General features: G+C 41.2%; 1 protein-coding gene across 2 annotated transcripts in view; it reads right to left on the bottom strand.

The window, feature by feature from the left end:
• The window catches only part of TAPT1 (transmembrane anterior posterior transformation 1), a 65,161-nt gene extending 57,915 nt beyond the window's left edge, over positions 1 to 7,246 (bottom strand). The window contains exon 1 of one of the 2 annotated variants that reach the window (XM_041752237.1): positions 6,957 to 7,246. In XM_041752237.1, coding sequence (XP_041608171.1) covers positions 6,957 to 7,146 — 190 coding nt within the window. In that variant the 5' untranslated portion in view covers positions 7,147 to 7,246. The remainder of the gene's footprint in view (positions 1 to 6,956) is intronic. The other variant, XM_041752238.1, reaches the window with a different exon arrangement.
• Positions 7,247 to 18,480: the final 11,234 nt, after the last annotated feature.

The raw sequence follows: 18,480 nt of genomic DNA, 5'->3' as shown, positions 1-18,480 counted from the left end.
TTCATCTGTTTTGTTTCTTAAATTCTACATATGAGTGAAATCATATGGTATTTCTCTTCCTCTGACTTATTTCTCTTAGAATAATACCCTCTAGTTCCATCCACATTGTTGCAAATGGCAAAATTTCATTCTTTTTTATTGCTGAGCAATACACACACACACACACACACACACACACACACACACACACCACATCTTCTTTATCCATTCATCTGTTGATGGAAATCTGGGCTCTTTCCATACTTTGGGTAATGTGGACATTGCTGCTATGAACATGGGGTGCAGGTGGTACTAGATTATTTTGCCTATCATTGTCTTAAGTAATTTTTGTAGACAGGCCACTGTGTACTTTCTAGAAAACTGGGACCACCACTCCCGTACTCTTCTTTCTCTGTGTTTCATATACAGCACCCTGGGTTTACTTCTATGAAGTTACACTGTTAACTAGTTGGCTCCCTTACCAGCTCATGAGCTGTCTGAAAGCAGGCACCATGAATCCTGATCTTCCCAATGTCCAGCCCCCAGTGAGTTCTGAGTCTGGGGGAAGTGCCTGCATACAATTAACACCATTACTGATGGGCTAGGGAATGGTTTGTAAAGATACATTAAAGCAATACTGACAAAAGAACCAAGCTTCATGGGGTGAACTATTTTGGAAGCTTCATCTTACCTTCTTCTCTCCCACTCCCGGAAAACTTGTCCTGCTTAAGGGATTAGGATCCTCCCACTTTATGCCAAGAGGCAGTTTACAAAGGTCTAGCACCCAGTATTTCATAAAATTCTCACAACAATTCTGAGCGCTAAGGAGAGCAGATAATGTGTTTATGTTTTACAAATGAAAAAAACTGAGGATCCTGGAGGTTAAGACACTTGTCTAAAGTCACTGAAAGGCTGAGATGTAAATTGGGAATAGGATCTGGATCTCTGACCAGGATGTCAGAGTGCTTTCTCCTCTATGCCATAATTAGCATCCATCTATGGACAATCACACAAGAGAAGATAACCTAGCCCTAACCTGGCTTCAACCAGCCAGAAAGAGCCCTTTGATCTTTATCAAAAGAGAAGGGGCTTACTTTTCCCTGCAGCCTGAGCTAGTAAGTTAGCCTTGCTGCTCGGTCGGCTGCACCCACCTTCCCTAGCCATAGAAATACTTTGTAGGATGCTACTTAATCTTCTGCTCCGAAGTGGTTCAGCTTTTGTTCTTGTTATTTCAAACACTGTTCTCTAGCATTCTACAGATTTGCCTGAACTCACTTGTCCTGTGATACTGGGTATAGCTGCCTAGCTAATTATCTAAGAAGACTGTTATTCCTTCAACTTGCAGGTACCACCCCTCAAGAATCCTGCTAAGTCCACCATAACTTCCTCCATACTGTGGTGCCATGTTATTCCTTCTCAGCAAAAGTCACTCTCATTTGTTATGCCAAACATCTGTTTTTATATTTTAAGAAGTTATTTTCCAAAATAAAAATAACCCAAATGTTTATTTTCCAAACACTGACTTAACTTTTTAGATTCAACCAATTTTAGTTCATTTATCTAGCTCTCACAAAGAAGAAACGTCAGCACGTCTTTTTAAAATATTTATTTATAATATAAACAAGTGCTTCTACATTAGAAGAACTAAGCTTTGCCACCCAATCATAAGTCCAAATCAGTTCCTCCAGAGTATTTTTAATCAACATTCATCTTTTACTGCAGAAATGCTCTGTGTTCTGGTATCTTAAATTGAGCAAAGGCATAGTATAAGTTGCTTCTTCCTCATCCCTAAAAGAAGATTATGTTTAATTATCTTCTGGGATAGTTCATTTTAGAAATAAGAACCCAGGAAACAGAAGTATTAATTAAACATAATGCATAATCATAAATATATTTAAATGGTAAGTAATATGTCTAAATATATTTTCCTTAAAATAGCACTGACCATCAAAAAACTGGAAAGTAATACTGGTTGTTAAGAAAATATTATAGGGCATCCCTGGTGGCGCAGCAGTATGGCGCCACCTGTAGCCCAGGGCGTGATCCTGGAGACCTGGGATCGAGTCCCACATCGGGCTGGCTCCCTGCATTGAGCCTGCTTCTCCCTCTGCCTGTGTCTCTGTCTCTCTCTCTGTGTTGTTCATGAATAAATAAATAAAATCTTTAAAAAAAAATTTTTTTAAAGGAAATATTATAAAACATGCAAATCTCCATAGTGTTAAATAATGTAAAATAGTAATAAACTTTACTAAGGTTATATGAAAATGTTACACGTAAGTTTGTTACACAAACACAGAGGTATGCCCTTGTACAAGGCGAATTCAAAATCAATACATCAGTGATTCTGTCTTCCTAAGTTAAATAAAAGTAAAGGTACCCTTCAAGTTTTTAAGATCTGAAACTGCTCACAAATAGTCTCATTTAGGGAAGAAAAGAATAGGTAGGATATTCATAAACTTATACATTTATATGGAAAAAGGGACACAAACAGCAGCGACTTTTTCAAAGGTCACAAGGTCACAGGGCTAAGGACTAAAAATGGGATCAGAATGTCACTAATTTGACAGTCAATGCTCAGTCTTTCCAAAGACCTGATTCATGCAAGCATTCCTCAAACTGGGCCACAAATGAGCAGCCAGGGCTGAATTGTGAAGGGTAAACTAGGATGGAGTTACACATTTTAAAAAGCCAGGATACTGGGATCCCTGGGTGGTGCAGCGGTTTGGCGCCTGCCCTTGGCCCAGGGCGCGATCCTGGAGACCCGGGATCGAATCCCACATCGGCCTCCCTGTGCATGGAGCCTGCTTCTCCCTCTGCCTGTGTCTCTGCCTCTCTCTCTCTCTGTGACTATCATAAATAAATAAAATTAAAAAAAAAAAAAAAGCCAGGATACTGAACTGACCAAAATGAATAACTTTTCATTGCTCAATTTACACGTACTAGTTTAATAAAGTGAGAGTTTTAAAAAAGCAGAGCAACAGTGTGTCAGAGAGAAGCTAATTTTACTTAACCTATCTCAGGGTTGTGGTTACTCCAAGTAACTTCCCAGTTTTACAGTTATCATTACTTCCCTTTGTGAGAAATGGACTAGAATACAATTTCAGAATAACAACCTTTAATATCCATCCTTAGAATAAGTTTGGGGTCACGGGGATAACCATGTAACACGTTCTATGGAGGAGAAGGATCAATAAATGAAATGGTATTTTAGTTAAAATAAATTAATTGTAATAAGAATTTAAATTTTCAATTTACAAATAATAGGGCATAGAGAATTTGACCAGTTAAAACCTTTGTCCCATGTGAAGTCTTTTGTGGGAACTGTGAAAAGGAGCTCAGTTGGGCTTTTTGGGGTTTAGGCTTTCTTCCCGCCTCTGCTCATTCCCTCATGGAGGTAAAGCAAGAGGACTAAAATGGGTAAAGAAAGAGAAAAGCAGCAAAAGAGACGGAAAACAAGCATTAAGCTCTAGATGTGGAGAGTCACCATTGAAACAAAAGGAAAAACATGGGCCCCACAGCACTATTGAAGTGAGATGGGATACTATCCACCCTAACCTTACTTTAAGCTCTTCTGTTTTACAAGCAACACCTCACCCTATGCATATTCTTACACCTGCATCATATAGGTATTGTTTCATCCTCACCAGTAGGTACAACGCTTAATTTACACCAATTCTGCCACTGTTAAGTCTCCATGGGCACTAGAGCCAACTCAGGTACTTCAGATACTGAACTATTTAGTAGTGGAGCCATGAAACAGAGCCAAAAGAATTAGGCAAGCAGTCTAAGCAAACACACAGTCTAAAAGCAACTTGACAACCAAACCAAGCCAAGAATAGATTGCCTAATTCTTAGTCCAAAGTTGACTTGCTGGGCCTAGGTTCCTGAATGGGAACATGGTAATACAGAAATTCTCCCCCTTAGGACTTTTACAGATGAGTAAGTTGAGGAATAATACAAAACTATGGTAATAGGTACTTATTATCTGAGCTTATGTCAAAAAAGGATAATAGAAGTTGGCAGTACTTTTAAGAGTAGGGACAAAAGAAAAAAGAGATGAATCTGTAGCTTTGCATTATACCGAGTCCAAGAACAGTGCCACATAAGGGCAATGGTGGAACAAATGTTCTGAGAGAGAAAGAGAATAGGTATGGTGAGTAGAATATCCATTTCCCACTATATTAAGTGATAAGCCCTAGCTAGCATCAGAGAAATTTCAATCCACTGCCAGGCTACCTGTAAGTCAAAGACAGAGTTCAGAGAATCAATGATTCAGAGTTTGAAATGAGAAACAAAATGAAAGCTTATGCCTGATGCAGACGCGTGTATATGTAACAATGTAATGCAACATGTATATGTAACTGCCCATACACAAATAGATATCAAGTATATTTTCTAAACATAAAAATGGACAAAGATAGATCTAAAGCAAAGATTTAACCTCAAGTACTATGTCTTGAATTATTTTACTTAGGGAGGGTGTTGATAAGCATCTAGTCTGTATGTTCATTCACGAAATCCTACGTTGTTGGGAAAGGCCAACAAACATTTAAAAGACTCTTAAATTCCTTGGGAGATTTAACAAAGAGACTTTTGGAGCTAACTGATGGTTAGGCCACTGGGACACTAAGATTATGACTTTCAAAGGGAAAAACAAAGGTTGCCCTAAATTGGAGAGGAGGACTAGAGTATCAGAGGCAGTGCGAGAATAAAAAGAGTAGACAAGTATGTGTGGTGAAGATGGTAGCTATACTTGTGAGCACAGAAAAACCTACAGGGATGTTGAATCACTCTGCTGTACACCTGAAACTAATGCAACATTGTGTGTCAACTATACTAAAAAAAAAAAAAAAAAAGAAAAAAATTAATGGACAAGTAACACCTTAGGTATAAGGACAGAGGCTTGCAAGACATTTGATTCAGGGAGAAATGCTTCCCACATGACACTAGGTGGTGCACTCCCAAAGGCCCTCTGACCAGGACAGCCCCTAGGGAACAGTTTTCTCAACTCTGCACTAGAGAGGAGGGAAAGGTTACATACAGAGCAGTAGAAAGGGGCGATGCCAAAACAGCAAGGTGAAGCCAAGCCGCTTAGCCTAGGTGTTTAAGAACGGCTGAAAGAATTCTAATCTCCTGGGTGTGCCTGCAACCAATGCGGCATCAGAGTCGATGCTAGCAGGGGCAAGAGCTGTGTGACTAGCAGAGCAGAGACAGACACTTGGGGGAAAGAATTAGAGGCCTCCATGGAAATAACACTGGCTTATAACCCCCAGCCGAAATAGTCCTGGGATTCTTAGACCTAAGTCTTGATCTTGGACAGTTGCCACTGTCATCCCTCCTCAAACAAAACTGATGGAATTAGGGAAACCATGAGGGCTATCCCAACAACTAGCGCTGGAAGTGTCTCCCAGATAAAGACTTTCTGCAATTATGGGTTAAAAGTCCAATTTTCAACAATGTTAACTATACCACGCTCGGAAATTCATGTTGATGAAGAATGCGAGTGTGAAGTCTCAGGAAGCCCCTGGTACCAGGTATTCAGACCCGGCTTGGGAAGGGCCAGGGAAGGGCTGTTAGGGGTTACTCCAAAAGTCTAACATCTGTGCTCATCAAAAGACTCTTGACAACTTCATTTTCTATGCATGCAAACAACAAAAATGGCTTTTGTAATATTGGCTTTCCTGAAAACCCAGAAATATGTTAAAGACGTTGTTGTGAAACCTGGCCACTCTTGTTTCCATTTGCATCAGAGAGTCTTTAAGATTGAAGTCTAAGTCAGTAAACAAACAGCTGAGAGATTTAATACTCTTACTTAGTTCCTGCCCGTTGAGAAAGTAAATACTCTTGAAAGCAAGTATTTAACGGACAACTAAACCAAACAGAATTGAGAATTTTTTTTATGTGGTTAATAGGAAAAGATGGAACAAGGCGGTCTGTACTATTTCAAAGACCCAGACCTCTTCAAAATCTAACCTGCGCCTAGTTCTGAAAACTGGCAAATTAAACAAGGATCTCACCTGATCAACCTTCTGGGATCTGAGCGCTCCTATATTTTCAATACCCAAGTACAATCAATGATGCAGTCAGCTTCGGGACTTAACATTCATTTGCAGGAACTGATGGCAATAAGGGCTAATGGAGCCTCGACTGCCCACCAGAAGCAAAAAAAAAATTTTTTTTTTCCTGGAAGAAATTTAATGGCTCAGCGGCTGTTTTAAAACTTAGAGTCATGTAAAAAACGTAAATGTTGTGATCACTCTACTCAACGAAACATGTATCTCAGAATCCCATTTTAAGCCTAACACGCAACTATAACATGAAATACAAATGCAACCTAAACTAAAAAACAAACAAAGCAAACAAACAACAAAAAAAATCAGAATCCCACTGCTTACAAAATAATATTCTAACAACATGCTTAAAAGGGGTCGTCGAGAAAAGGATTTACAAAGGCGTCTTTTCCCTATACGGCCAACTTTTTTTTTTTTTTTTTAAAGAGGCTTAAGTTTCGGTTTAGGAAAAGTTCACAGGTAAGTAACGATTTGAAGAGAGCTTACGGTATTTCCGTTCTGGGCAAAAGTACTGAAGTTCGCGGTCATCACCGCGCCGCCAGCTGCCGGCTGGGAGCACGTATTTGCAGGGCGAGGTAACAGGTTTCTACGGCTCAAGTTCCCTTAAGATACACAACGAGAGAGTCACCTTGGCACGGAAGCGGGAACGGAGCAGCCGGGAGCGTCTCGCTTCGGGGCTCCGGGGCTCCGGGGCGGCGGGCGCCAGCGTGGGCGCGCCCCGGGGTCTCCCTGCAGAGCCGCGTCCGAGCCGGCGGTGCCGCGCGCCGCCCCCGCCCGACGGGCTGTCAGCGGCCGCCGACCCCGCGCCCCGGGCCGCCCCGGGGGCAGCTGCGGCCGCGGCGCTGCCCCCCGCCGCCCGCGGCGCGGCCTAGCGCCTCCGCCCGCCCGCCCGCCCGCCCGCCTCACCTGCGCGGCTGCGGCGCCGCTCCCGCCGCCGGTCGCTCTCGTAGAAGCCCAGCGTCTCCGTGAGCTGGGGCGCCGGCGAGGGCCCGTGGCCGCCGCCGCCGCCGCCTCCCGGCTGCTCCGCCTCGCCGCGGCCGTCCGCGCCGCCACCGCCGCCTTCTCCCGGGGCGGCCGCATCGCCGACGCCCGCCATGTTCCGAGCACAACAAACTGTCGCCGCCGCCTCCCTCCAGCCTCCCGCCCGGCCTCCGCCTCCGGCCGGCCCCCTCCCGGCCTCGCCCCGCCCCTCGCCGGAGCCCGGGCCGCCGCCGCCGCCGCCGCCGCCGCCATCCGCGGCTCGCCGGCCGGCGCGCGCTATTGGCGTCAGCGGCGCGTGGGAGGCCGCCGCCGCCGCCGCCGCCGCCACGGCCGCCGCCATCTTCTTCCGGCCCTCGGCGTGGCGCGCGGGGGCTTCCCGCGGCGCGGCGGGCTCGGCCGCCCGGGACCCCGCGCTCGGCTCCATGTCGCCGGGCCGCGCGGCCGGGGAGAGCGGCCGCCTCCGGGGCTCGGGTCGGAGGCTCGGCGGCGGCGGCGGCGGCGGGGCGGCGGAGGGGCCCCGGGGCGGCGCTCGCTGCGGCCGCTGCCCGCCGTCTGCGAGGTGCGCGGCCGCCCGCGCGGGGCCCTTTCTGCAGCCCGGGTGCCCGGAGTGCGCCGGCGCCGCCCGCCCCGTCCTGGCACCCCCCGCCAGCCCCGGCTCCTCCGGCGGCCGCCGTTGGGGCTCCATCTCTTCTGCATATTTATGGTCGCCCGTCACATTTCCCTAGCCTCTGGGCTCCCGTTGACTGTCCGAAACCCTCGGCAGGGCGGGGCGGGGGGGGCGCGGGGACGCTGCCCTGCAGGGGGGGGGCCCGGGGGGAAGCCCGAGGAGCGGGTGTCGTGCGCCGCCAGCGCCCGCGGGCGCCCTGGACCTTTCCTCGGGGTTAGGGCTGGGGTCCGGCTCCATCGCCTGGGCGGCCGCTTTCCCTGCACCGGCCTGAGACCGCGCGCCCGCCGCAGGGATGGTGCCGGCGAGGATGCTCCAGGGGAGGGCCCGGGGGGGGGGGGGGGCTCTGCACCTGCCCCCCACGTGGTTGCCGCGTGCTTTGCTTAGGACGACCGTGGCCGGCCGATCTGCCAACTTCAGAACCTTCCTGCGCCTGTTGCCCTTTTGATTATTAGCAAGCGTGAAGTTGTAGTTCTTCCCCCAGCAGTGAGCTCTCTGCAGTCGTCCTAGACCCAAAGCGGACAGCCAGATGTAAACGGGTAGGAATAGAGCAAAGCTGGGCTCCTGTTGATGCTTCAGAGAACCTTGAGGGTTCCGGGGCCACTGGTTAGTGACCTAAGGAGTTCGCGAGTTTGCAGACCCAGCAGATTTAAGGGCGGGTAGGTGGGGGCGGTGTGCCCAGAGCAGCCACCTGCCAGTGTGACGGCAAGGGAGAGCCCTAATGGGGGACCAGGATGGACGGGAAAGGCCCCGAAGCCGGGACCTGACCCCCACCCGCCCTGGAAAAAAGGGGAACCAAGCTCTGGAACGTCCTTGGGCTCCTTCATAAAACAGAAGAGTTCACAGGAGTACAGTTCTGAACCTTAGGGTGACCCTCCTCCCTGTGATGTTGCTGCGTTACACTTGGTCAAAACCGAGCCTTAATCAAAAACAAGTGCTCAGGACAAATCTTCACAATCATTTTGGAAATCAAAGGCCCTGAAAGCTTTACGGCGTTTAAGATACAGCTCGAATTCTATGATCTTTCATAGTTTAACACCATCCTCATTCCGTGGTTTACCGATGTCCAGAAGGAAGTAGACTGTTGTTTCTTGTTTATGTCGGTTCCTATTTACTGCCTCACCATATTTATTGGCTTGTTGCCCCGGCCTTTTAACTCAACAGAAGCTGGAAGGAAAGGAATCTGAAATTCTGGTTCCTAAGGTAGCCGGTCGTAGGAATGGGTTTCTCTCATTTTCAAATATCAGGCCCGAGGAAAAGCACTGTTCAAAGGCTACCTATCCTTTTACATAACAAAGAGGAAGGGAACATCTGTGGGCAGTCTAGGTATGAGGGTGTCAAGATGGGAAGACAGGGACTTGGAGCTTCTCATCAGTTGGGTCTTTTCACTGGAGCTGTTCGATCTAATACTTTGTGAAACTGCACCATTTCAAACCCATTATGAACTCAACATTACTAAAAAGCATTTTGAAAACTATAAAGAAAGATTTTTTTTCATTTAACACTATTCTTCCTTTGGATAGGTTTTGATGGTTAGATAACAAATATCCCACTGTTAATACAAAAATTTATTTTCTTTGGGTTAATTCAACCTTCTGCAACTTAATTCAGAATCCAGGAAAGGGTGTTTTCATATGCGTCTTCTAAATCTTCAAAATACTAACTTACAAATAATCTCAAGTGAGAAATAGTTACACAGCACAGAAGAGCCAGTTCCCTGAAGAAAAAAAATAGCAGTTGAGATAATGTTTTATATATATATATATCTGTTGTAAAAAGAAAGATATAGGCCTAGATTTGTAATACCACCATTAGAAAACAGTAAGAATATTTTAAAAACATGACCACTCTCACTGTTCAAGAGACCTCAGATGACATTCTGAGTTAAGGTAGAAGGGAAAAACAGTTTGGATGACAATGAGCTACAGTAACTTAAACCAGCAAGCAGTGAGCTGGTGTGCTGTTTACATGTCACTGTCCTCCTAGCTGCTGATCAAAGAAATAACTTTATTCATGGGTAATACTTCTAATAGAGGAAAGTGAAGAACATGAATAAGAAGTTGGGGAGAGTCTTCCATGTAAACAAGAGAGGGGAAAAATTCAATAAGCTAAAAAACCTTTCTTAAATAAGAAAGGAATTTATATATTCAAAGCTACATTTTAATATACATGAATAATTGATATAAATTTAAGAGTATAAAATTGCACATATTTTCAATTGTGTATTCTTATACTTTCTGGTTGCAATATCTGTCATGTGCCTTTTGTATTTTTAAAATAGCAAGCACAAAATATCATTTTTTAAGAAGAATAGAAATTTAGTGAGTAGTATACACGATTTTATTCTATTTTTTAAAGATGTATGAGAGGGAGGAAGGGCAGAGGAAGAGGGAGGCAGAAACTCAAGCAGGCTCCCTACTGAGCATGGAGACAGAAGAAGGGGCAGGGGCTCAGTCCTACAACCCAGGAGATCATGACCTGAACAGAAACCAAGAGTTAGACCCTCAACTGACTGAGCCACTCAGGTGCCCCAATATACACAACTTAAAAAAAATACATTGCATAGCTCCATATTCTAATAAAGATTTAATAATTGTGATTTTGTGACTAAACAAAACAAATTGAACCCATTCTGCATGAACCATGGATTCAAGCTCCAGAAAACTGTCTTATGAAGTCTGTATACTGGTTCTCAGTGCCTTTCATTGGTAAATAGGGCAATACTCACCTATTTTATAGTAGGAGGTGAAAAAAAATACAATTTCCCCTTTTCTTTCTCTTTAGTGATACCTGTGACTGTTTCCTTTAAACTTAGTAGGTTTTACTTTTCAACTACAAAGCATTTTAGCTCAGTAGCTTTTTATGTATACGTGTCCATAAATATGTTTGAAATTAGTGCCAAATATCAAGTACTTTGATGATTTGCAAGGATCCTGAATCAAGAGAAAGCCTGTACTAACTCTCCAGTTAAAAGAGTCTTTTGACCTAAGGGTAACACATGTGACCTCTCTTTGCTTCACTTTTCCCGTTGTTGCATATTGGACTAGATTTCCCTCATGGCCACTTCCAAAATGTCAGGATAAAATCCTTGCAAACCCTTTTTTAGATTCTTGGGCTCTTGGGTTAAAAATAGCTCGATATGCCTATACTCTGAAGATTTGTAGAAAAGTATGAAATCCTTAATTACAGAATGACTTTGTAATGTGGTCTAAAATCTGAATGCAGGGAATTAAAATACGGTAACTTTACTCTTAACACATCAGAGACTTTTAGTCTTTAACATAACTTTATGATCTGTGCATTAGTTCTGCATGCCATTATGAGAACCAACCAATAGGCTCTCACTGACCTTTCCAGTCTTCACTACAGGCCTCAGGGTAGAAACCCACTTTAAACAAGTTTCCCATATTGTACCCGTGCATACCTAAGTCTAAGAACACTGGTTTAAGGTGGCACTTAACGGCAACTGAAACGGTATTTGAGATGATTACTGTTGGACAGTTAATTTCGGTAGAATAAATTCAACCACTGGACAGATACAGTTTAAATTAATTTTGTATTTCTCAGCCAAAAATTTATTTCAGTAGTACATGACTTTTTCCAAGCCATAAATGCCGTGTGTTGAATTTGCAAACTGTCTTGCTGAATTTAATTCATCATTTTGTCTTCAAAGAGAAAAGTTAAGAGTTGATATTTTTTAAAAATCAGAACAGCTATACAACTGATATTCTAAAGGAATAAAATAGAGCGCTGGACCCAGAGCAAGGCTTGCAGCAAATTTATCTGAATTTATTGATTCTCTGAGTTTGAGTACTAGTATTTCCTATCTTTCAGCAGTCATTTTTGGACTGCTACTCATTAAGTTTTATACTGTCTGGGCTTTATTCCATGCATTTCTAAAGGACACCAATGTAGTTTGTTTCCAGAAGATGGAGCACAAATTGAATAATGTACTTTTGATTCTAATGTACCTGTTACAATTTAACTAAAACAGTCATGAGCAAAATCTTATTTCTAAAAGCATTTATGCAGCAGGAGAATATAGAAAAAAACATTTGAAATAGACTCTATTGAAAAGGTTATTTTGTTAAAAGGGATGTTTTATAAAAAAAAAAAAAAAAAAAAATTCTGTTCTGAAGACCTAAAGGTAGTTGTGTTTATGTCCTAAGAGTGTATGAACACAAACCCATATTACATTGGCTAATAGGACCTTAGGACCTTTTCGTGATCAGACAAAAGGTTTAGATTTTAAATTTCTGGAAAATTCCAAAATACCGATGAAAAGGGACCATGGTGATGACTTAGCAAGCTTTCCATTCCAGATTTCTCTTTTTGTAGAGAAAGAACATTGTTCATTTTTCATTATACCCATTAAAAAAAGCAGACATGTCATGTTTATAATGGTTTTAATCGTTTAGTCAGTTAATTAAAAAGAATCTATTTGCAGAATGAACTCAGACATTCCAAAAAATTTTTTTGATAACCGTTAAAATTCTTCTTTATAACTCCAGCTAACAAAGCCTTTATTTTTAGAATTCACCCAGTAAAGGTGATTTTATTTATCATTGAGTTCCTATTGGATTTTGCCTTTCGGAATTTTTATTGTCCTGTTTTCATTGTTCCTTGGTGATGAGTTATTTATTGCTTCTTTTGGCCACTTATCAAATAGTTGTTGGTAATCAGAAGATTTTACAAGATATTTAGGATAAATTTTTACATTTTTCTAGTGTTTCTGGTTGAATTCTCATGGATCAAGATAAGAGTAATTTGTTCTCTTCCTTGCATGTCAAGTTTTTTGGGGCTGCGATCACGCACTCCTTCTCATTCTGCTCATTCATCATTGTTTCCATCCTAATATTTTTTTCTATTCCTTTCTCCTTCCTCTTTCTAAGATAGTTAAAAGTAAATGGACTTTCTGGGTCTCATAAGCATTTATTTTTAAAATTTTATCTCTTCTTATGCAAAGCTAAATTTCTATTTTGTCTTTGTGACCAAAATGTCTTATAAATGCAGAGTAGATTTTCAGAGTCTCAAAACTCTTCTCCCTTAAGAGTTTCTGCCTTCCAGATTTTAGAAATGTGTTTATCGGAGTTCAAGGCCTTGGATTTTCAGATTGCTCTTTTATATGCCTCTACTATAATAACCTTTTCAATATTCTAGTTTTTGTTTCAATATTCTAGTTTTTGTTTATGTGCAAACTCCTTCTGTTGTTTCTGACATTTTCTAATTTAGTATCAATTTCAAACAATGAACAGCTTTTACTCTTTATCTTCCCTATGGATGCTATAGCTTAGGCCCTATGGATGCTATAGCTTAGGTGCACAGTTTTGTGAAGGGGAACAGTAATGCAGCTAATTTTTCAAAATAGCAATAAAAAGAAAACATATATTGTGGCTTTAGCACATTATTTTCTTGGGATAGCGCTGTCCTCCTAATTATGCTTTGTCTAAGCTGGTACTAACATTAATTCACATTCCCCTGAGCATATGCACACTAATGACAGATATATGGTGCAGTTAAAAATTGGCATGCATAATTCATACATAAATATTTGATTGCTGAGAAAAGTGAGGCTAAATCAGGCACTGGTCATTATTTATCATCTCTTTATTTTCACTCTGATCCTTCATCCATATACTTAGAAATGTCATCACACCAATTGTATAAATACAAATTCATTTCTAGTACTTTGAATTATTTTTAAATATTCAATTTTAATGTTCATTATGCTGGAATTTATGATCTGACATGTTAGATATCCTTTTTCTAAACTATTAAGTTTCATGCAATTTGATTTTAGTTTTACAAGCTTTATATGCTCTTTCATAGTTTCTAGTTAATCTTAACAAAGATAATAAAATCAGTCTCCTATTAAATAATTAAAGGTACAAAAATAAATTAATGCCATTGATTTTAGGCAACTTAATGTCCACTCTAAATCCTCTGCTAATATTTTAATCATGTTTTGCAGAGAAAGCCTAATTGGTGTGATCTCTTCACTGGTGTTTTATAGACAGTGTTCTGTTTTATGGAAAGTGTAAGTAGCTTCTCTCTTGAAAGCTAATACTTTTTTTCATATTAAGGGTATATATTTTTAAAATAAGATATCAACAAAGATTTTTCTTCTGAGTCTATCATTTTTTAAACCAAGTATTTATTCATAGGCAGTGTCTGTTAATCCTTCAGGGACCCATAGAAACACACAGGTGTATTCACCCATGCAAACATTAGTTTCTAGCTAACGGATGGTTTTCTCAAAATAATCAGTTTTTTTGTGTGTGTGTCTGCACCAAAGTAGGTAAAATTTTTGTCTGGGACTAGACCCTAGAATTTAGTCTCAACTGATGGCATTAGACTAGCAAAGTTTTTCAGTAGAGAGACAGAGGAATAAAATGGAGAAAGCTGTCAACTTGGAGTTGAGAGGCCTGCGTTAGGATTCTGGGCTGCTGCTGACTAGCAGGAAACCTGAGATGAGATCCAGGTCTTAGTTTCTTGATCCATATAGCAGACAGTGGGTTAGATTGCCTCAAAGTTTCCTTTCAGTTCTAAGATGATGAGATTTTAGGTACCTTGTTATTTTAGGCTGAAGTTAAATGTGGACTTGGCATAAATTTGTCATGTTTTTATTCCGATGAACTCCAGAACCCTGTTCTAAATTGCAGTCTTTAAAAGAAAAAAAAATTAAAAATAAATAAATAAATTGCGGTCTTTACCCAAAATTGCTTACCTTTAATTAACATACTTTATTACTGCTTATTCAACAAATATTTGTTGAATGTTTTTGTATGTGCCAGGTACTGTGCAAAGCCTTAGAGTAGTAAAGATAAGTGAGAGGTGTTTTCTCTCCACAAGTAACAATATTGCGGTGTATTAAGGACCACAGTAGACAAATGAATGAAGTGCTATGGTAGTTAAGAGAAGAGACTGGGTAATTCTGCTTTGGGAAGAACCAGGACAGCTTAGAAAGTTTCTTTGAATGGGTTTTGGGAGATGTGTTTGCCTGGTAGGAAATGGGACTGAGGGAGGTAACAAAAGGGCCTCACAGACAGATGGAGGAGCATATACAGAGTGAAGACGTGGGAGGATTCGTAGTGTTTGAATGGAAACTCCGGATTTATTCAGTTTTCAGGGCTAAATAAAAGGGAACAAATGGGGGGGGGGAGGGTTGAATAGAAGAATGAACAGGAATGGTTGAGGTGAAATGAGGAATTAGGAGATTAAAAGGTTGATATCAGTACCTCTGGGCCTTCTTCACAAGTTGAAGAATAACTCAAAAAAAGTTTTTTTTTGCATGATGTATAGCGAGATTTGCTTGCACTACTGCTCATAATTGTTGAGTAGAACAATTAGAACATTAGACCATGTCTATTGGGCATTTACTGTGTATTAAGTCTTATTCACAATGTCCAACTCCAATATCTAGTTAAGAAGTAGTATCAACATCATTTTTTTCTGAAAATTGATCTTAGTCGTAACATTTGCAGAACATTTTTAAAAAGATTTTATTCATTTATTTATTTGAGAAAGAAAGAGCAAATGAGCAGGGGTGGGTAGGGGCAGAAAGAGAGGGAAAGAAAGATTCTCAAGCAGACTCCCCCCTGAGCAGGGGCCCTCACGAGGCTCAATCTCATGATCCTGAGATCAGAACTTGAACCAAAACCAAGAATCAGATGCTTAACTGACTGAGCTATCCAGGTGCCCCACAGAACAAATATTTTTTTAAAAATTTGTTTTGAACAAACATTTTTTAAAAATGTGTTTGGGAAAGGAATCTATTTTGGTTTTGTGGGGGGGGGGGTTGCATAGGGAATTGCAGATACACTGTAATGATAAACATCATATTCTTTACATATAGAACATCACATTTCACCTCAAAATTCCAGATTAAGTCATTTCAGTGTATTGAAGGGATAAGATGGGATGATGGCTTCTCATAAACTTTAAGCTGTAGATTGTTTGAATAATTATAAATGGCAGAAAGAACGTACTATTGATTAAATCTTATGTCTGAGTCTCATCCCTCTCCCCGCACAATTATGGGTTGGAGGAAGAACTATATGTCAACTTGGAATCAGACTCTGTTTTGAGCCATTTAATTTAGACACTTATTATTTTAATGTAAGCGCTTTTACTTTGGCAGGCAGCATACAATTTTAATTAGCACTTGGAACACAGCAGAATAGGTTGATGAGGTACACGACATGGAGAAATACGTTCATAATGGCCTGCCCGAGGACTCTGGCAGGAGAGACGCTTGCAGCATCATACTCAATGCTTCTGAGAAATCATCTCTTAAACTCTAATACATTTAATCATTTTAGTGTTTTGAAATGTTGAAATATTGGCATTAGTAGCTTTGTCATCTATACTACATGCAGAAAGAATATTAATCTTTTAAGCTTATTCAATGTAGCAACCGATGTCTAAAAAAACTGAACTCATTCTCTACATCTGCCCAGAATTCACTTTCTAGCTTTGCCAGTCAAGCTCCTACTTATCCTTTAAACCCTAGTTCTAATACCCCCTCAACGTCTTTCCTAACCCTCCCTTTCGCCTTTGGTCATTCTTTTTCTTTATGTACCCATAGTCCATACATCTAAAATCCACTCTGTTCCAGTGATTTTTTTTTTAATGCGTTATTCTCCCCTGTTGACTCTCAATACCATGTTTGTAGGAACTGTGTCTTCATATCTGTATTTTGGTTGCATACAATTAAAAAGCACTGCATTGTGGAATAGAATATGTACTTCATAGCTAAACTTGTGGGTGAAGTCTTGACTGTTTCTTACTTGCTGTAGAACTTGGACAAGTTATTTAACTTCTTTGAGCTTCTTTAAATAAAGGTAGTAATGCCTGCTGTGCAGGATTGTTGTGCAGATTAAATTGTGATGGATGGATTAAATCCATCCATCAGTTCAGCAGATACACAGAGAGGCCCTATTACATGTCAGTCTCTGTACTTGGTAACTAAGAATATAATGATGAATAAGGCATGATCCTGCCCTGAGAACTTTATAATTCAGTGGGAGAGACAGACAAGAAAACAGACAATTGCAATTTAATTCTTGAAAGATGAATAGAAATTCACTAGCAAAGGGATTCTAGGGGTTGGGGTGAAGGTAGCAGGATCCGAGGTGGAAGAGAAAGCATATGCCTTTGAGCCAGAGAGAAGCTGGCAAGTCAAGACACAGAGAGAAGCTTAATATAGTAGCAGCTGTGAGGCTAGAGATGTACATGCCATGAGGAGCCTTGCAAGCTAGGCACAGGGCAGAGGGAACCTATAAAGAACCTACGATCAGATTTGCCTTTCCGAAAGACCTCCCTCCTTGGCAGTGTGTGGAGTGCTTTGAGGTCATTCAGGAAATTAGTATGGCCAGTTAAGAGGCTCTTGCCTGGCTGTGATGATGGCATCCACAGCAGGAATTAGAGTGGAAATGGGGAGATAGAATATATTGAGAGATCTGTAGGAGCCAGAAAAGGCAGGATGTGGTCAGATGTGTTAGGAGAAAGGTGGTAAGAAAGGGAGAGGAGTCAGGGAGAGGAAACAAGAGGAGTGATGTGGAGTGTATGAGGAAGGCAAAGTGAGTCCAGTTTGGAAACTGGGGTTTGAAGTACCCATGGGGAGTGTGGGACATTTTGGCTTCATCATTTTGAGCTCGTATATGTTTTTGACCCTGCCTGGTTTTTATTCTTGAGCATAAACATTTTTGTTAGGATGATATCAACAACTGATGAATTTTGTGGCAAAGATTTATTCCAGGATGCATTCCATTAAGGCAATTTAGTTCCTTGGTCCATTTTCTATATAGCATATTTAAACTGTTTCCACTTTGATTTTTATTTTACCAATATTATTTCCATCAGGATATAATCTTTCTTATGTACAATTTACAAGGAAGTTTATTTTTAAACTTTTTCATTATCTTTGTGAAATTTGTACCAATTATAGCTTTTCCATGGTAAATTTTCTTTTATTTCTACTATTTTTACCATGTCAGATTTTACACATGTAAGCTTTTATCAAATCTTTTTAATTTTTCATTAATTTGTGAGCAATAATTTTTACCATTTACTGATTTTGCTCTTCTCAGCTGTAGTTTATGTTTTTTTTTAATCAAGCCTAAAATTATCCTGAAGTAAATTTTGCAATTTTTAAGTTTACCAATGATATGTGATTCTCAAGTAAGCTTTTCATCTATAACAAATTTTGCTGTGTATCATTTGGGCCCATGTCAGTTTCATTTGGTTCTTAAGATCAAGTTGCCTCAAAGTGACAGAATCAAAATGGCATACTTCAGTCCATGGATGGCCAAGGAGAGATGTCTAGGAAATAGGAGATACCCATACAGCTATGGTGATGTGGAGAGAAATCCAGAATCAAATATAAACTTGAGAGTCATTTTTAACCGGGTGTTGAAATAAAGGGAATAGGTGACATCTCACAAGAAGGGTGCAGAGCATGAGAGAAGAGCACCCAGGAAATCTTGGAGGAACATGAACATTTGGGAAAGAAATGGCCAGATGGGAAGTCCATGAAGGAGAGGCAAGAGATAGGAAGAAGCCCTCAGGAGGCATGGCCATGGAAGTCAAGTCAAGGAACAGGAGTAGTAGATAATGGATGCTGCAGAGGGCATGTTGGGTACATACTGAAACATGTCCTTTGAATGTAGCATCAGCAACACCATCACTGTCCTCAGTGAGAACCACCTCATGAGTAGAGAAAGAAATACCCAGCTGGATGTACTCATAGAGGACTGAGAAGGAGGTGAAGAAGAGGAGACAATT

This window comes from Vulpes lagopus, chromosome 4 (genome assembly GCF_018345385.1).
Source record: "Vulpes lagopus strain Blue_001 chromosome 4, ASM1834538v1, whole genome shotgun sequence".
Taxonomy (NCBI): domain Eukaryota; kingdom Metazoa; phylum Chordata; class Mammalia; order Carnivora; family Canidae; genus Vulpes; species Vulpes lagopus.
This window is presented reverse-complemented; position numbering and strand designations above follow the sequence as displayed.